At 44.2% G+C, this 19,713-nt stretch overlaps 3 protein-coding genes and 1 long non-coding RNA gene across 7 annotated transcripts in view; 3 read left to right on the forward strand and 1 right to left on the reverse strand.

The window, feature by feature from the left end:
* LOC139613679 (uncharacterized) overlaps positions 1-19,713 on the reverse strand; it is a 42,701-nt gene that overhangs the window by 18,101 nt on the left and 4,887 nt on the right. For both annotated transcript variants that reach the window (XR_011686802.1, XR_011686803.1), the window contains exon 5: positions 765-859. This is a non-coding gene — a long non-coding RNA (uncharacterized lncRNA). The remainder of the gene's footprint in view (positions 1-764; positions 860-19,713) is intronic.
* il11a (interleukin 11a) lies at positions 1,639-8,059 on the forward strand. The gene is made up of 5 exons (XM_071470492.1): positions 1,639-2,085; positions 2,905-3,062; positions 5,949-6,044; positions 6,164-6,325; positions 6,444-8,059. Exons 1-5 carry the CDS (start codon positions 2,079-2,081, stop codon positions 6,621-6,623), a joined length of 603 nt encoding a protein of 200 aa, XP_071326593.1. The 5' UTR covers positions 1,639-2,078; the 3' UTR covers positions 6,624-8,059.
* On the forward strand, positions 8,380-16,242 carry znf628 (zinc finger protein 628). 2 transcript variants are annotated; one of them, XM_071470482.1, is made up of 9 exons: positions 8,380-8,511; positions 8,954-9,527; positions 10,374-10,446; positions 10,537-11,475; positions 11,664-11,834; positions 11,933-12,266; positions 12,663-12,817; positions 13,446-13,688; positions 13,835-16,242. In XM_071470482.1, the coding sequence occupies exons 2-9, from the start codon at positions 9,142-9,144 to the stop codon at positions 15,881-15,883; spliced, it is 4,350 nt and encodes a 1,449-aa protein (XP_071326583.1). In that variant the 5' UTR covers positions 8,380-8,511; positions 8,954-9,141; the 3' UTR covers positions 15,884-16,242. The 2 variants fall into 2 exon arrangements, with proteins under 2 accessions (XP_071326583.1, XP_071326584.1); XM_071470483.1 differs by having other exon boundaries at positions 8,468-8,511; positions 9,108-9,527.
* On the forward strand, positions 16,423-18,871 carry nat14 (N-acetyltransferase 14 (GCN5-related, putative)). 2 transcript variants are annotated; one of them, XM_071470486.1, is made up of 4 exons: positions 16,423-16,661; positions 17,124-17,281; positions 17,410-17,715; positions 17,798-18,871. In XM_071470486.1, exons 2-4 carry the CDS (start codon positions 17,201-17,203, stop codon positions 18,239-18,241), a joined length of 831 nt encoding a protein of 276 aa, XP_071326587.1. In that variant the 5' UTR covers positions 16,423-16,661; positions 17,124-17,200; the 3' UTR covers positions 18,242-18,871. The 2 variants fall into 2 exon arrangements, with proteins under 2 accessions (XP_071326587.1, XP_071326586.1); XM_071470485.1 differs by having other exon boundaries at positions 16,424-16,649; positions 17,116-17,281.

Genomic DNA, 19,713 nt, shown 5'->3' on the forward strand with positions numbered 1-19,713 from the left:
TGTTTGTTTGTCTGTGTAGGCCCACCACCGGACTGGCAACTCTGTGTGTATACGTGTATGAGTGTGCGAATGTGCGCATACAGAGCCCACCACTAATTATTTTCTAACCACACCATGAGTGTATGTCTGTGAATGAGGGTCTCCTAATCTCACACCCAGACTCAAAAGTGCTTTCTTCCTTTTCCCTGCATGGTCTCTCTCTTTCTCTCTCTCTCTCCCTTTGTATATATGTGTCTGTGTGTGTGTGTGTGTGTGTGTGTGTGTGTGTGTGTGTGTGTGTGTGTGACTCCCCTCTGATATGCAGTATGTGTACAGTATGATGCATAACTTCAGTGATGAATTGTGATGACTGGAAACTCATTTTTGCCCTTTGCAACAGTATGCCATGCTTTACTGCACCTGACTGAGTGTTTCCAGCCTGCCATGCTCTACGTGTGCGCATGTGTGTGTTTGTGTGCGTGAAAGAGAGAGAAAAACATACAGAGTGTGAGAAATCATGTTGGTGTGTGTGTGTGTGTGTGTGTGTGTGTTTCTGCATAAAGTATGTGTTTCTGTGCTAGAAATCATGTTTTGGTTTATTTGAGCAGCATGTTTTTCTGCGACACTGTGTGTGCATCCATGGGCATATTTGTGTGTTTGTCTGCTGTGTTGACCCCATCACCCACCCCCAATACCCCTCAAACGTGTGTCTGTATTAATGTCCTGTGGTGTGTACAGTATGCGTGTGCGTGCGTGTGTGTGTGTGTGTGTGTGTGTCCGCTCACTGTTTCTATGCGACACTTTCAGAGGCCCCTTCTGGTCTGGACAACACCTCTCTCCTGCTCCTATCCGTCTCTCACTCCTCACTCTTTCCTTCACCCTGGAGAGGGAGAGAAGGAGTGAAAAAAAAATAGAGGGAGGTGGGTGGGTGGGGGGCGGGGGGGCAGTGGAAATAACAGGCTGCTGTCTCAGGAGGGGCTCTGAAAAAAAAGAGCAAGGGGTGAGAAAAGAGGGGAGAGAAATATGGGAGAGAAAAGGTGTTTGCTGTGTGTATTAGCTATAATACAGGGAATGTGGCATTTGTAGCCTAAAAGAGCTCTGCCATAAATTGAATAACACAAGTGGAAACACACTTTCAGTGACATTTCATGCTTGAACACAGCACAAAAAACCAGCAAGCACAAGAAAAAGAAAGCACAGGTAAAACTAGAGCTCTAAAAGATACATGGTTACATGAGATATGCTGATACACATGAAAACAATGGGCTTTTTAAAACGTCTGCAGTGATAGAGAGAGAGAGGGGGGAAGAGATTTGGAGATGGAAAGATAAAAAGAGGTAGATGGGACTGATTGGCACAGGTAGCGGGATGCGACGGAGGAAGTGCTGAGATAGGGACAGGACAGGACGGGAGAAAGTGATAGAGGAAAGAAAAAAAAGAAAAAAAACAACGGAACATTTTTTTTTTAAGTTTCGCAAAGGGAGACAGGCAGCAGGGAGGGGAGGAGGAAAGAGAGAGAGAGAGAGAGAGAGAGAGAGAGAGGGGGGAGGGAGAGAGAGAGAGCGTGTGTCTGTGTGTGTTTTTATGAATGAAGTGAGTCACTGCCGATGTGTCATAGGCCCGACGTCTTTATAAAGGAAGTTTTAAACAAGCCTAAACACTTCACTGCGCGCAAAAATTGGACTTACCACACTCGCATCCCTCTCTCTGCAGTTCTGTTGCCTCTCTCTCTCTCTCTCCCTCTCTCTCTCTCTCCAAGCTGTCTAAGTGTCTCTCTGCCTTCAGCACTCCATAACAGAACACAGGGGGCTCATCTCAAACTTTTGCTTCAGACAGAAACTTTGACGAGATTTGACTTCTACCTTTTCTTTTTCCTCACTTTCCCTGTGGAGTGGCTCCAGACAGCCCTCTGCTCCTCTCACTCATCCTGTCCTGACAACTTTCCTCCTCACTCTGACTGAGGAGTGCGAAGAAGAGACCGGAGCACGTGACTATTTCCGGAGTTCAATTTATTTATTGATTTTCTATTTATTTATTTATCTACGTTTGTCTGCTGGTTTTTTTTTCCCCTGCCCCCTATCTCTTGGATCCGAATCAATATGAAATGTAAGTGATTGTATGAGTGTCTTTTAATTTGTCATTGCAGAATGTGTTCATTATTACTTCTTTTCTTTTTTTTCCTTTTTTTTCAGCTTGGTCAGCATTTAATTTTTTTTTTTTACATGGAGGGTGTAAGGTGTTAATGGGACTGTTCACAGCTATGTTATAGTTCCTCACACAGACACTGAATTGTTTATTTATGGGTTCAGTTCTAAGCAACTGACTTGACTGGGTGACTTTACTGACAGTGCTGGTAATGCTTGCACTATGGACAACTTTATTCCCTCAGCTGTTCTAGTTACACCAGCACAGGGAGCTCTGATGCTCCTGCAGTGTTGTTTTGGCTGCGATTCTTGTGGTTCACCTGTAATTATCAAGCATTCATCATTTCAACACCACTGCGGTTCCCTTTTAATACTTAGTCTACCTTGTATTTGAACTTGAAAGGAAAAGAATGAATGAGCTTACTGTTAGGGAGTTGACTTGGCTTGGTCTATATAATTTATACCACCAGCTCACGTACCTATCCAGTTGCAGGTGTGACAATCAGCAGCATTCATTGCGTTGCTTAAGGTAAAGGAGTGATGGTGATATTCAGTGTCAAAGCCTGGCATTTAATGATTTAATGATTTGCATTCAGCCTGTGAAAACATGACTCTGACAATGAAGCTCTTTAGGATTCCTCTGCCGAGTCTGGAATTATTGTTTATATTATGGTGCAATATCTTCTCCTAGGACTGACAGCCGTGTCCTGAGGTCATTATCATTATGGCGAGATGACAGCGCTTCTCCACTAATTGCTTCCGTTTTGTTCTACCCCTGCAGTGCTGCTCGACTCCTCCTCATCACTCCTCTTCTCGCTGCTATTGGCCCAGCTGCCTGTGTTCACTTCTGCCTCTCCAGTACCACAGCGGAGGCCCAGTGACATGGATAAACTGTCCAATCAGACCAAAAATCTAATAAAGCTCACCCAAGAACTGCTGGTAAGTGATGATGTCGTCATGATGATAACCAATCTCAGCCACTGATTGGAGGGGAGGCTAATGAGGCCCCGGTCACTCTATGCTAATTGAATTGTCAGTGTGAGGGTGGAAGAGGATGCTGGTCATTGCACCACAGCTTGTTTTGATTGATTGTTCCCTAATTGGATTTTGGTGCTAATGTTACCTTGCGGTTTAGGTTACCTCACACTTCACACTACTCAAACTTTGCATCATGCACTGTAGTGGAAACACAGTTTGGCTGTGCTATGCTAGGTTTGCTCAGGACTTCAGTCTGCCTTAAGCCGCTTTCATTGATGACAGACTGGCTGGAGTCCATCTGCATGCTTAGATCAGGGCAGCAAAAGCCTCAGGGGAGATTTGACTGAGTGATCTCACTTTAATCCACAATGGACTCCAAAGGGAGGGGAGGTCTGAGTCAGCAACCTCCTGGTCTATCTGGTCACCTGACTGGTGGCAATAGCACGAAGATTGGTGGCCAGGCCAGCGCCTTTATCCAGTCCAGTGAATGTGAAATGAAATGACTCTCAAGTCTCATGGAATCAAGGAGTATAAACGCACATTTACAGTGATGTCAGTGATGTGGTCAAAGAGACAGAGAAACAAAACATAAAGTTCTAGGGATCAGTTTAATATCTCTGTTGAAGACAAACTCCGAACTACACTGTAACACTGTACCTTCATCCAACGAAGGCCAAACTGCCAAGCATAGCATCTGTGAAATGACAGCAAAGTATGACATGCCTGTTTACATAGAAACATGTTTATATTCTGTGGCTAGACTGTGGAAGTGTGCATTGGAGGAGTTGGAGAAGTTTTTTCTATGAAATGTGAATCACTTGCACAACCATACGTCAATTCTGGCCTGAATCTTATTTTGTTGACAGTCAAGTGGTTAGGAAAATCAGATTTGAGAACTTGGCCAAGATTCGGCTCCAGCTGGTGATTGTCTATCAACACTGTTTTAACAGGTGAAAAAAAGCTGCATCATATCTCTGGATCTCTGGTTACACATGACTGATCTAGATTCTATTTTTGCATTATGCAAATCTTTAAGCTCCTCTGTTCAGGGGATAAAATCAAAAATAGCCGAATACTCTCTCTAGTCTTGGCCAGCAGATACTATTCAGAAAGTGTGCGTGTGTGTTCTGTATGTCTGTGTGGAGTTCTTGCTTTAAAACAATGTTTCAGGACGTTGTATAGCAGTACTCTAAGCTGGGATCCAGATGTGAAAACCCAGCATTATCAAAGGCTGTTGGGGACAGTATTAGACAGTGTTCAGTAACACGGAAGATTTATTTTTAAATTTTTTTCCTTATTGTGTGGAATTCCACTAAAGAGAGGAGAAAGTTAGGAAAGATAAATAGAATGGGAATCCATGGAAAGTCCCTGCAAAAAAGCAATGAAACTGATGCTTTAAAGAGAAAAAAGTGCGTGTGTGTATACACATAGGTCTACATAAGTTTTCCGACGCAACCGTCTATGTGTGTGAGTGAGTCTGTGTGTGTTTGCATGCATACTGTATGGGTGCAAATGTAGATATGTCTGCATAAATTTGTGTGTATGCATTTTTGCGGCATTGTGCGTGTGCACACTGAGGGTTCTGTAAATAGCCATGGTTGTGTAGGTGCGGTGTTTAGTGTTTTGCTTTCGGTCGCCACAGCAAAGTGACTTGATAAAAATCAAAAAGATTTATCACATTCCAGTATTTGCATTCAGGAAGAAAAAGGCTGGATGCTAGGCTGTCGGGTGAGGTCATGATCTACGATGGAGAGAGCAAGAAAAAGGAGGATAAGAGGGAGAATTAAAGGCTGAGAAAGATGGAGCAAAAAACCACAAGAGATGAAGAGATCAGAGAACCAACTAGATGACAAGCCAGTGGTGTATGTGTGTGCATGCATGCACACGTGCATATGATGTTGCATGTGTTTGTGCACCTGGTATGAGACAGAGGGAAGAGAGAGAGTGAGAGAGAGCGAGAGAGGAGAGAGGGAGAGAGAGGGAAGCAAGAGATGGAAGAGGACAAAAGCAACAGAGACAAAACATAGGACCACAAACATAAGTGAGCTATTATGAAAGGCTGATGGAGAGACATGAGAGACAATGCTGCACATTCATCACCAAAAAAACATCAACACAAACAACTGGAAGCAAACAGTGGCGCAAGGAAAACAACATAACAGGTTAAGGAAGCTTTAAGCACACACAACCTGTTTATACAAAACATTTCTCAGCACTCATCACCCTAATGTTGTTATGTTCCCCTACTGATTGGAAATGACGCATGCCACATCAGTCATCCATTTATCCCCTTTCATTACTGCATCAGGCCAACATCTTTAATTCGAAAATGTACTACCGATGAGCGGCCTTTGTAAAGTAGAATTCCATAAACCTGGACCTCAGGTTGTTTATCCCCCTCTGCTGGCCACAATGGGAGCTACATCTGCTGTCTGGACGTAGTTTACAACACAACTGAAGCTGGGCAGCGGCACTGCGTCATTACATCTTTTTATAGCTGTGACCCTGGAGTTTCCCTACAGCCCTGTGTTGTCTGTCGCACTTTGAGCTTTCTTAGTCACTGCATATGTTGTTATCCTCGCTCCCTGTAGAAAACATCCTGTGGGTTCAGGTCATTTGCTCTTATTGTTGACATTTGGGGAGGCTGAATGTGGGTGAACTCACACTGACCCGATCAACCACACTCCCCTCAGTGAGAGCTACTGTCTCTAAGCACAGAAAACAGTCATCCAATCGAGGTGCTAGACTAATACTTTCCTCATGTTGCCGTGACTTGTCTCAGGATGAGTAAAATTGCGCTGATGCAAATTACTAATGGGCTGCTCTGTGTCTCGTTTTCTCTTTCAGAGGGAGCATGCATTTGACTCAGACGTGGAGCCCCACAGATTCAGGTCTCTGCCAGAAATGAGCAACAAATCAGCCAATGACCTCAACAATCTTGAGGTAATGCTCTGATAATGTATTTGTGTGTGAAGAGAGAGTTGCTGGTCTGTTTCTCTCCAAACAGTTACATCTTGCCACACCCATGCTAAGTCTCTAAAGTATGTCTGTGTTGTTTCCAGCTGAAGCAGACACTCTCTCAGCTGCACGCTGACCTGAAGCTGTATGAGCACCACTTTGAGTGGCTGAACAAGGTTTCAAAGAAGCACCACCACCCAGCAGTGCCCAAGCTGGTGGAGATGATCAGAGAAATTAAATCTCTCATCAACATGCTGCACCGTCAGGTAAAGAGTGCCGTTTCCTTACTTCATCCTCATTACTTTCAATGTGTGATTTCAAATTAGCCTGCAAAAATTTTAATGTATTTTTCTAATGTTTGTCTGCTTGTCTTCTCCTCCACAGATGCTAAGAGTTGAAGCACCGAGGCTGGCTCCGGCGACCCCTTCTCTCCCCCCTCACCTCCCCTATCAGTTTGATGTCCTGCAGTCCAGCCATGAGCTTCTTCAACACTTCAAGCTCTTCTGTGATTGGGCATACAGAGCATTGATCAGCCTCAAGCCCAAAGTTACTGCAGTACAATGATGACCCATGAACTATTTGGCTGCAGAGCTATGAGCATACATGGAGTACCGCCTCAACCAAAGGGGAATTACGACCATGTAAGTGTGCACTGTAGTCAATAGCATCCCTTAAGAGGCAACAACATCAACCAATGACGTGTGTTGAAGAATGTGTATTTCCATCAGAGCCAATGAGGATGCACTAAACTGCAGCCAGTTACGACCATCAAGATTCCCGTTAAAGCAGCCAGTTTAACTAAGATGATCATGTCATAATTCCCCAAACTTTCTCCCAAAGGCCTTGTTCATGACCATGTTATTTATGTATTTATTTATTTATTGACTGTTAGTAATTTATTTAATTTTATTTATTTGAAGTTGTAATGTGTCACTCTCATCTTTATTTCTGTATCTACGTGAATTTATTTGCCCACGTCTTTGTAATCTTTCTTTTTGTCTTGTGTCTCACTGATCCTCAAGAAAAACACAGTAGCACTTCCTGAATCTATAGCTCTGATAATGACTTTTGTTTTAACTAACTTAATTTACTTAGCGTTTGTGTATTTCTTCAGCCAATATTTCTTCCAGTAGATGTAGCATACATTTTGGATAGCCAAGGTTTTCACTATCTCTCGCTTATAGAACCCTTAAAATAAACATTTTAGAGGATGCAAATGTCATCTTCCAACCATGTTAAACATGTCACGTATTAACGCATCAGTTAATGGCCAATGAATATAATTTTTTTAATTAGTAAATGTCATGATGGTAGTCAAAAAGAAGTGAATACCTTCTTTTGTACCATGGGCAGAGTTTCTATTTTTGATGCCTGTTTTTAGCATTCTGCATGAGGAGGCATATTTAATGTTGTGGTAAAGTTGTATGAATGTGCCCTGTTGCTGAGCACTGATGGACCTGATTAGATTCTTTGCACAAACTTGTTAGGATTAGCCTCTTGGATGAGTGAGATGGCTGATTTTGAACTTGTGCTTTGGGATAGAAAAGTTTGTTTTTGTTTTGTTTTTTTTGTTTTGTTTTTTTGTTTTAAACACCCAAAGCCTTAAAATACTATGTATTGTGACACTAAGTTCTGTACAGATGTACATAAATATATGAGAATGTAAATTGTTGTATACAGTGCTTTGTGTATTAAGTTGTTTTCTACAATATAATGTAGAATACTTTACCAATTTTATCACTACAATTTTTGTTCATTCCTATTCTAGTATTTGTTACAGTATTGACTATTTATTTAAGTAACTTGGTGGAACTATTTATTTTGTGCTGCAGTGGAGCAAGTCTCCTATCTTTTTGTACTTTTATACAGTTTTTATTCCTATTTACTATTATTATACCATCATGGTTAAATTATTGTTGTAACATCAAGTTGCCTCTTCCACACACTGATTGGCCTCAATGTGAAATATGTGCCTTGGTGAAATAAATACTAAAGAATGTGCACAATGGATCTGTATATATCTTTGATATGCATGGTCCACTTCAGGCAGACACATGAAAATACTACGCTACCCAGAAGTCTGTGCGACATTGTCAGACTAGAACGGATAAATAACCAAAGCGAATAACGCGTTATAAGTTATTTTGAAGATCTTGAGGTGTACAGACATCAGTGAAAAATGCGTGTCGTCATATTTGTAAGTGAGAAATATTTTTTGAATGATGTTTGAAAACGTCAATCTGTCTGTCGAAGCTCCGGACCAATGGTAGTATCTCATCTATTGTAGCAAACAACCAATCGCCGTCGCTGTTCTTAGGAGGCGGCATCGGGTGGAGAACTGCTGTTAGTTTGTGCTGTGTTTATTGTTAAGGTTGTGTGGATTAGCACTGCGGTACCCACTTCATTTTCATAATATCAACAATATAGCTTTAAGATGAGTTAAAGATGCGCGGTGAGTACTGCTTCAGCCTGTGTTCCTGCACATCCGTGTCGAGCAATTTAACGGGGCTATTCCGCATTGACGAGGACTAGATTAGCTTTAAATGCAGGCCAGTAACTGATTTTGTTTATACTGTAAAACAAAAAATGATATTCATGGTTGTTGCTTCTTGGCTTGCACAGCTGACGGGACACAGTAGAAGTCACTTATAATGCATATAATGTGTAACTTAGCTGTAGCCTCTGTGTGTGCATTACTAGTGGGCACCGCACTGCGGGGACTGACAGAAAGGGACTGACGGCCAGAGGAAGGACAGCAGGCAGCGGGGACCAGCTTCATAGACAGGAGAGAGGGAGGGAGGCGGCGGGGGGGGGGGAGGAATTTAAAGGAGACTTTCTTAGCAGGAGTTACTAAGTTATAATACTGTATTTATTTCCACTTCACTTTATGTCAGACCTGTCCTGAGCTGTCTACTTGGGATGACAGCTGGTGTTTCCAGTGGCTGACAGGAAAGGAATTGACTTAACACACAAGAAAGCATGAACGAAGGAAAGGTGATAGAAAAAAACATGACACCGCACTAGAACTGATCCACACCTGTTTCTTAGGAATACCCTCATCTGCCACCAGCTTGCCCTGGTAATGGCTAACTCAGTGGCCTTGGTGGTCCAAGCAGAACTCTTACCACCTCAGTCCACCACCTCGCTCTCTCCTTTCCCATCCTTGCTTGGCTCAGGAGAGGATGGTGAGGACGATAGGGAGAGAGGGGAGCTGGTGGAGGGAGACAAGGGGGTAGTAGAAGGTGGAGAAGAGGTGGTCCTGGACATGGTGACGTCGTCTGTGTCAGGCCCAGCCCAGCAGCCCAAGCAGTCGGACCATCCCTTTCAGTGTCTGGACTGTGGCAAGAGCTTCAGATGGTCGTCCAGGCTGACTCACCACCAGCGGAGCCACAACAATGAAAGACCCTACCGTTGCAACCTCTGCCCCAAGGCCTTCAAGGGCTCCTCTGCTTTGCTGTACCACCAACGGTATACCTTAACAATACTATTACCTACTATTTGAGTATTTTTCTTATTAAAAAAATAGCACTTACCATCCACATATTGTAACCTTGTTATAATAGTGTTCTGCATTGGACCTCTCTGATCTACACTGATCTGATCACATTTTTAGACATCTGAAATGGAGCAATGAGTACCAATGGTGCTTACAATCACAGCATTTTTAACACGCATTAACATGTACATACAATATGTGCCACAGGCCAAAGTCTTAAGATACACTCACATTAGCTTTCAACCAATCGTCCCAGCATTCAGCGTTGACAAAAGATGTGATGTCAATGTGCCAATTAGGTCTGTGTATAAATATTTAGGAGAGTGATCCTAAACTGTAAATGGTGTATTAGAGCGATGCTGTAGTTTGTAGTCTGGAGGTGCATTATTTGACAAAACAAAGTGATCACACATTAATAGAATAATGACTTCTCCATTTCCATACACAGCACATCAGCATTTCTATTGGCCAATCAGGCAAATAGGCAAAAAGATTTGAACAAGGTGCTCTTTGAGTCCACCAGAGCCAGCTAGGGGGATTTCAGAGAACAGTAAAATCTGAAGCAACGACTGGATCCACCTGTGCCTTATTTGTTATGTGTTCAATCTGTCCAAATTCATGTTAAGAGGAAACTTCAGGCGGCAGATTACTACCCATCCAAACCGAGAATAAATACAGCTACTTGACTGCAAGTGTATTAAAGTGTATCCCAAGAGAAAGTATTGCCATGTATTTCTACACTAATAACGTGTCACAACTTACATGACTGTACATAACTAATTGTGCTGTCTTGCTAAATAGTTGTGTTTTTTTTGTAGGTCTCACTCAGGGGAGAAGCCTTACAAATGTCAGGACTGTGGCAAAGCCTTCAAGCGCTCCTCTCTGCTCCAGGTGAGATGTCAAACATAGTCGTTTTAGAAGCAAGGAAAAGACGAGCTTAGTTTTGAGAGGGGTTTTACATCTCTGTCTGTCTATCTCTAGGTCCATCAGAGTGTCCACACTGGAGTGCGAACCTTCTTGTGCCCCTATTGCCCCCTGACCTTTAAATGGAGTTCTCACTACCAGTATCACCTGCGCCAGCACACTGGAGAATGCCCATACCCCTGTGACACTTGCCCCAAGGCCTTCAAGAACTCAAGCAGTCTGCGGCGACACAAGAATGTCCATCTTGGTCTAAAGCCTTACACCTGCTCAGTTTGTAACAAATCCTTCACTCAGTCCACCAACTTGAGGCAGCACATGAGGATACATACAGGCGAGAGGCCATACATCTGTGGTGAGTGTGGACGCAGCTTCACACATTCATCAAACCTGGCCCTGCACAAGAACTCTCACTCCAACCTCAACGCAGGAGGGAAGGAGGGAAAAAGGGGAGAGGACGCAAGGAAGGGGAATGAGGTAGTGGAGGTGGTGGTAGGGACAGAGGAAGTGACATCATCCATGTTGACAGACATGGTGGGGTTTGTGAGCCAGGAAGGAACTGACGGAGTGGGGGTGGGGATGGAAGAAGTGTTCCTGTCAACCACCTCATCCAGCCAGAATCCGAGCCTTCTCCCCCAGCTCACCCTCACCCCTTCTGGGGAGGATGTGTGTGCATCTAGGGCCATCGGGACAGAGGTTCACCTGAGCACTGACACTGGGGCCAGTGTGCTGCTTTACAGCTGTGGCAGCTGCAGCCATACCTTTGGCACACAAACAGAGCTGGAGGAGCACCAGGCCATCCACATGGCTCCAGAGGAGCACGGGGCCAGTGGGGAGGCGGGGCCTGGGGGAGGGATGGAGGTTGGGGATGGCCTTGTTGGAGCTGGACACCTGCTGGCTGACTTTGAGGAGGTGGTGGAGACTACCACAGTGGCTGAAAATGGACACACGACAGAGGTTCTCCTTGGACTGACGGAAGGAGCAGATGGCAACAATGCAGTAAGTGATGGGATCAAACGGATAAATGCAAAAAGAGAAAAATAAAACCCTCCCACATGTGTGATGTGGGATGGAACAGAATGACAGCAGATGCATCAGACTAATATAAATTTAATTAATCTAATAAAAAAAAATCCCACACTATAAAGTCAATAAGTTCAAACTAAAGATATGTGGTTTGTCCTCAGAATGTGGGCACCACCCAGGCCCAGTTTGACCTGCTGCAGAGCTTCACCGAGGTGACTCAGAGCTCTGAGACCGTTCAGCCAGAGGCCAGAACCACATGGGCAGGGCTGTCATGTGGCTACTGCAATAAGACCTTCAAGACCAGTGGAGGCCTCAATAGACATATGTCACTGGTGAGAATGCCTGTTATAATTGCTGTACTACTAACACTACACAGATTATCCATCTCAAAATAACCTTTATCTCCTGTGTTCCCCTTTTGTTTGTCCAGATGCACTCTCTTTCATCACAGTCCCGCTCCCAGTTCAGCTGCTCCGCCTGCGACCGCTCCTTCCCCCTTCTCTCCTCACTCCTCACCCACCAGCACTCCCACACCCCAGAGCAGCGTCTCCTGGCTGAGGCAGAGGCTGAGATAGTGTGCCCGCCATCCCTTTCTCTGTCTCTCCCGCTGCCCTCCTCTCCCAGCCAGGCTGACAAGCAGCAGGAGGGCCAGAGAGAGATCCATGTCGACATCATTGCCGTTGGAGAAGAGCAAGAGGAGCAGCCGGCCAAACTGACCAAAGCCCCCAAAAAGACAGGAGCCAGCAAAAACACTCCAGCTGGAGGTAAAGACATTTTTATAGCAGAACAGATGCAAAACTGCATTTTGACACCGAGGCAGTGGAGATTTATATTTTAATATTTGACTATACATTGGGAAACTAAACCCAGGCATTTGGCGCACATGTTTTGGTATATACTTTCCACCTGCACTTGCAATCCAGTTAATGCAATGCTAGCCATGCTGTATTCAGAATCAAAGTGGCTGTCTTAAGACATGAATGGCAACCAGGGAACTTTCTTTGTCCCTAAGATAAGTGAAGAGGTTGCTTTTTACTGTGATAATTATTACAATGGTTGATAGAAAACCCACATTTTATTCTGCTTTTACTGTATTAGAAAATAAATTTTAATTTAAATTTTTTAACAAATGTGACACTATTTCACACACTTTCATACAGAGAGGCCATATCGCTGTTCAGAGTGTGGAAAAGCCTTCAAAGGTTCGTCAGGGCTAAAGTACCACATGAGGGATCATACTGGGGAAAGGCCCTACCGCTGCACTGAGTGTGGAAAGAGTTTTAAAAGGTCGTCGCTGCTTTCAATCCATCAGAGGGTAAGGCTCACTCTTCTGTTGCAAGTTTCCGAGATCCATGATTTGGGAGCTGAATTTCATGATTTATTTCATTGTGGAACTCCACATTCCTCAAGTTTACAGGGGTTGTGGCTCTCCGGCATAGTACACACCCCTGTAGATGAATGCAGTCTACAACAGACAAATCCAAACAGCAATAAAAACTCCTTCCTGTGCAATAACACACTGCAGTTACAGCACGCTTATGGCTAAGTAGTTATTATCACACAATGCTTCAGCTCTAACAGTCCTTTCTGTGGCATTCTTCATGTATTTTGACGCTCCTTGTGCTGGCTGCCATTCTAGGGCTACATTTAGTTCATATTGGAAGAAAGTAAAATAAAGAGTTCTTCAGTTTCAAAGCATTCTTTATGAGTTGTACCCATTCCAACACACACCCAAAATCATTTGTATTATCAAATGTTAAAGCAACCACCCCAGAAAGTGCAGCAGATATGTCCAGGTTATGTGGTGTAAGTACAGTTCATAGTGTAAATATAACTCAAAATCTTTAATTTTTTTAAATATTGGATCCTGCTTTTGGTAGGGCACTAAAAACTGAAAACATGTTAAGTAATCAAGGTTTTTTCACCATTTACACTTTACACAGGTACACACTGGTGTACGGGCATTCCAGTGCCCTCACTGCCCTCTCACTTTCAAATGGAGCTCCCACTACCAGTACCATTTGCGGCAGCACACAGGTGAGAGGCCATATGTGTGTAAGGAGTGTGGTAAGTCCTTCAAAAACACCAGCTGTCTGCGTCGACACAGTCAGATGCACTCTGGACTGCGGCCTCATACCTGCTCCATCTGCTCAAAGTCTTTCTCCCAGACATCAAACCTTAAACAGGTCAGTGCAGCCTGTAAAGATTCAGCTGTGAACTCGTCTACATTCTGAGCCATTTGGATTGAATTGTTTTCTCTCATCTAACAAACTGTTTTCTCCGTTTCTCTTTCCTCTTCTCCTGTTGTTTTTTTTTTTTTCTCTAAGAGCAGCATGAACGCACCCATTCTGGTGAGAGACCCTTCCAGTGCACACACTGCAATAAAAGCTTTACACACTCCTCCAACCTTCAGCTCCACCTTCGCACGCACTCCTCCCGCAAGGACTTCAAATGCCCATACTGCTCTAAGGAGTTTGTCATGCACTCCTACTTGCAGAGGCACATCCGTACCCATGGCAGCGGTGTTCCCCTGCCCTGCCCTGGTGGTGGAGGTAAAGACGGTGTGGCTGTGAAAGCCAGTGTTGGAGGAGTGACAACCACCACAACCCTGCTTAATCCCATCACCCTGGAAGCCTCAGGAAACAATGGCAGCCTGATTGTGTCCCAGCCAGCACTTAATATTCCCCCCAACACCTCCCAGAACTACTTTATGATTCAGACAGCCAGCGGCCTGCAGCTCATTCCTCTCTCATCCCCTGCACCTGCCCCTCCTCCTCCTCCTCCACCACCACCACCTCCGTCCCAGCCCCAAAACTTCCTCCTCCTGCAGTGCCCCTCCAACAACGGCAGCCAGTCAAGCCTGATTCTTGTTCCCACAACAAACAACCCTCCACCAGCTCTGGAGACACCGACTCTGCCTGTACTCCAGACTATCCAAGCACTCCAGCCCGTCCTAAACCAAACACAGACTCAGATACCCCAGTTTCCAACTCTATCACAGCAACAACAGCAGACCAGGATCATAATCACCAACAACAATAACAATGCAAACACTCCGGTTGCCACGCCAACGCATACCCTGTCAGCTAACTCCCTACTGACTAAGCCCATATTAGGGAAAAGCACACGGACAGCACGAGGCAGGCGGGGCCGCAAGCCAAAAGCTGTTCTTCAGAAGTCTGCAACACCTCCTGTCAGTCAGACTGCAGGTGGAGCTTTGTCAGTAACAAACTGTAATGCGACACTAAGTGTTACACAGACTGTTGCTCCAGCTGACACTACCACAGGGTCATCACCATCATCTATATCGACTGTTTCCCATCGTTCCTTGACAACATCTTGCACTACTGTCCCAACATTTTCATCTTCCACCTCTGTAGTCCCCGCAGTGGACACCTCAGGACCCCCATCAGCTGTTACCATGGTTACACCAGCCACCACAGAAGCCACAGCATTAGTTTCTAGCGCTATGCCTGCTACTCCAGAAAGGAACAGTCATTCCACTGTTGAGCAAATGAGGACAGGGGATACCATGACAGGGAAACAGTTTGTGTTATGTTTTGATAATGAAGAACAGACAAAGGAGGGGATGAATATTGAGGAGGGTGGGGAGTCATATGTGTTACAGTTTGAAGGGGATGCATCAGCAGAGGCAGTCGATGGGGGAATGGGTGGAGAAGGAAAGTCACTTGTGCTTCAGTTTAAGACAGATGGGCAAGGTGAAGGAGAAAAAGGGGGGGATAAGGGAGGGATGATGTCACTTCTGCGCAACTGGGGTGGAGAGAAGGGTGAGGCACATGCAGGAGAGGAGAGCAGCCAGGGAGAATCTTATGTTCTCCATTTCCACACTGAGGCACAGGACAGTGGTCCATCCAGTGCCACCTTTAGCCAAGGGCAAGACAACAGCCTGCAACTCTCCTGCACCTCAACCCAAGGTCTGGTCCCCCTTGATGGGCAGGAGGTGGTGTTTGAACTGGGAGGTGAGACCAAAATGGAGCAGGAAACTGAGGAGGGTATGCAGATGATAGCCCTGATAGAAGATCAAGGGGGAATAATGGGAGAAGAAGGGGCAGATTGCAATGCTGCAAGTGGTAGGGTTACTGAGGGTGGGGGAAGTATATTTCAGCTGGAAAGCGGAGAGGAAATTGTCATAATTGAAGTCAGCACCAGTAGCTTAAGGGAAGGGAGGATGGAGAGAGGAGGGGAAGGGGAGATCTCACAAAGTGGTGAGGTAAAATATGAGAGTGTTACCGCTGAGGCAAATGAAAAGTCTGTGAAGGAACACAACTCTGCAGCCAATACAGAGGTACAGACACCCACTGAAGACACAATAACAAATGGACCTATACCTAACTCTAAAGACATGCAGTTCTCTAACTAAAACCAGTGTGCATGTTAGAGTAAAAAAGTGTGTGAATGAATGCCTCACTTTTTGTGAGCTCAGTGTGTTTGCACTTTAGTCAGTTTGAGTTCTCCTGGAACTGAAAAGGAACATGCAGTTAGATGAGTACTGTGTTGTAATGCCATGGTGCCACAAACTAGAAATGTTATACATTCAAATAGGCTGTACATGGACCTCAGAATATTCCTAAATATATTAGTTTAAATGATACTGCCATTGGCAGTTTGTTTATGAAGTAAATACGTTTGTGAATAAATGTTGTAAATGGCCTACTTTCTTCATAATGGTAATAATAAATTGTAGTAATTATTAATAAATCTGTTTTGTTCCACTTGTTATCGTTTGCCTTTTTCGTGTCTCTTTTAGTTAGTTTTAGCTTTTAGCGTCATTTGCTTCCCGTTGTAAAGAACTAATGCATCGAGAGGTCACCGCATTAGGAGCCCCGTTTACGGGGATTTTAAATTGGGTTGTCCGTTCACGTAGCGTTTACGCAGGGCAGCATTGCACGTACGCAAATGGCGTAGGTCGACGCATTGACAGCCTGTAAGAGGACGCAAAGCAGAGTACGCCTGTATTCAGAATTCCTCCATTTTTTTTTTTTTACATTTTTTTTTTTATAGCAACAAACGACTTTGTGGTCATTCTGTGAAACGTGCCAAAGCTGCACGGAGAGAACCACAAACAGAGACTCGCACAGTGTGTATTTCCAATCGCTCATCTCCATTTGAGCGACGTTGTGCAGAAGGTAAGCGGGGTCGTGTTTTACAGCAGAAGCAAGGGGTCTGCATGTGTCAGGAGACCGCAGCGTGAAATAGTAACCATATAAGGATTTGAACAAGGTCTTTTCACTTTCGACTTTACCTTTGATGATCACGGTTTAACCTGAAGAAGACAGCTAATATGGTGTGCATTGTGCAGGAGGATGGCGATAGATGCATGCTACAAATCTGCCATAATCCCCATCTGTCTCTGTTGTTTGGAGCTTGCGTTACATTGCAACTGCTTGAGCTCTGAAAGCATTGCACAGTATGAATGTTGAAGCATTTCGACTACAACATCTCTCTCATATTACAGATAGCACACAAAGGCTAACAGTATCACTTATCTGTATGATTTAGTATCAAACAGCCCAAAGCTACTTTTCACTGTCACCTGTCTTACCAAGCAAGATTACATCCTCCTGTTCATGTATTCTGTAAATGTTTTTCTAGGTCCCCAGTGCTGTGTGGATGTTGGAGTTTGCAACACACTGTGTGTAGAAACTGTACCTCCACTGTTTGAGCAGAAAGCCTAAACATGGTGAGGCTGGAGCTGGATCAAGTGGTGATGAGGAGGATGAAGGAGGATGACATAGAGGTGGTCAAAGCCCTCATCAAGGTTTGTAAGACATATTCGGGTAAAGATTTGGACAGGCTGCTTTCATCTGGGTTAATGTGTAATTGTACTCCTGCCCTTGTGAGGCTTGTGCTTAATTTTATTTTTAACTTGCCTCACTTTTGTTCCAGGAGGGCTGCGAAGGCACGGAAAACCGCCTCATCCTCCACATCCTCACTCGTCCGCTCTGCCTCTTCATCTTGGCTGTTTTCTCCTCAATCCTACGCTGCCTTGTTCACTCCTTTATCCTTGCCCTTGCTATTCCTGTCTTCCTGCTAATTGTCTTTCTCAAAATTACCATGCCGCGGTCCACAGGGGTTCTGGGCAGCAGCCGCCCCTACTGGGACTATGTGGGCAGCACCTACCGGGGGGCACAGGATGATACACTGCAGAATCCCTATTGTAGGATCAGTGGCAAGACACCACCAACAAAAAAGGTGAGTCTGCTGGTTTGCATAGTTTTCATTTACCTCTAGTGACCAAATATTGCAGCCATATAATCTTATTTCTTTTCTTCAGCCAAGACGCAGAATCGGATCCAAAGACAAGGACAAGGAGATGTCATCAGAGAAGATCACCCCAGAGAGGGAAGAGGCAGCGGGACAGGTCTGGGTGGCAGACTGCGAGGGGGAAATCCTGGGCTGCATCTTCCGGGAGAGTGAGAAGCGAGCGGGCATCAGGAGGATCTGCAGGGTGGTGACAGGCTGCTGGTACCGCAGGGAGGGCCTGGCTCGGCTGCTTGTCCAGAGTCTGGAGCAGAGGGAGGAAGAGACTGGGGCACACAGAGTGTATGCACATGTCCCCTACCCCTCTAAGGTGGGGGAGGCCTTCTTCAGGAAACTGGGCTATCAGCAGCTGGGGGAGGGGACTGATGAAGAAGATGATGAGGAGATGAAGCTGGAGACTCCAGAGAGAGGCTTTCTGGGATACCCCCTCACTAAGGTGTTTTACAAAGACCTGTGATTGAGTGTTGATAGACTCATGGAGTGAAAAAGTGGCAGTGAGCCCAGGAATGGCTAAAGAAGAGATAACTTGAGTGCAAACTGTGGATCTCTGAAGGTGACAGTGTCATTGCTGCAACATGTTTGGATATTTAAGTTAATCATTTATTGGATATTTGTGTTTTTTATGCCAGTATTTATTTACTGTATGTGTTGCTGTTCTATTTGTGAGTTTAAGTATACTTTTACCTTTTTATTCTTTAAAGCACGATCTCCTCATCTTCACAAAACAAATGGTTGTTTATTATTTAAGAATTCAAAAAGGATATCATGATGCCTCAGGCCTGCTGTTCTCTATCATTTGTATTGAAGTAAAATATTTATGTTAAATGTCTGCAGAGAAAATTTCTTTTTTTTTTTTTAAACTCAACACAGTAAATGGTGTCTGGACGTGTGTAATTGCATGCATTTCTGTGTATGTGTGAAGCCATACAGATATGTTGTAGGATGTAGAGTTACTGTATAGGAAGTATATGTGGTTTACATGAATCTGCTTTTATCTGTCTGTGCTCCTTAGCTGCTACTGCTCACCCTCATTTACAGTGTGTGGGTCCATGAGTCTGCAAAAACAGTGCTCCCTCCCTTTTCTTCAGCTCTCTCTCTCTCTCTCTGTCTCTTTGGTTTCCTTTGTTATATTTTACAACACAGCAGGAACATCACTGACTGAGAGTTCCAAATTCTGCATTCATTGATGTTGATAGCGATAGTATGTGTCAGTCATTAACTAAATACTTCAATGCCACAAATGTTAGTTGAATAACAGGAAGTTAATTAGTGACAGTTATCATAATTTTTACACCTTTATATTACTTGTCTAAAAAATGAGACATTTTCTGGTCACAACCTCAAGGATTTGCGTGCTTTTTAAAATCATTGTAAAATTGATGCTTTGGCCTGTGGTGACACCCATTACTATTAAATTAACTGAAGAATAACAAATATAGATCAACTAATATGAAATGAAAAAGTAACTCTTAGCTGCAGCCCGAGCATATTACAAAGTCACACCCACTTAAACCTACTTTGATATTAGCGTTTCAAAACTCATTTGAAATGCAGATTTTAGCACAGCGCATTAAATATATGTGCAGAGGTATTCTGACTCAAGAAAGTGTGTGTGGTTTGCAGGTGAATGGCAGTTTATGTATCTAAGTGGGGAAATGCACACAGCCCAGTCTGAGGCTAACCTTAATATGGTTAGCAGCCCTCACGCTTGCATTGCGAATCTACCCTACTGCTAACCTCAGACGATGTCAGTATAGCATCAACATGCCACAGATAAACACCACAGGATGTTTGTACAATGTTAATGTGTATGGGAAGGAAGCATATCTCACCTGATGTGAGGACAAATCTAAGCTTATGCTTTACTGCAAACTCTCGATCATGCAAGTTGTCGTGGAAAATCACTAACCTTTAATTAACTTTGATGAA

Source organism: Trachinotus anak, unplaced genomic scaffold (genome assembly GCF_046630095.1).
Source record: "Trachinotus anak isolate AG129_WGS33_773 ecotype Australia unplaced genomic scaffold, CSIRO_AGI_Tana_v1 ptg000032l, whole genome shotgun sequence".
NCBI classification, from domain to species: Eukaryota; Metazoa; Chordata; class Actinopteri; order Carangiformes; family Carangidae; genus Trachinotus; species Trachinotus anak.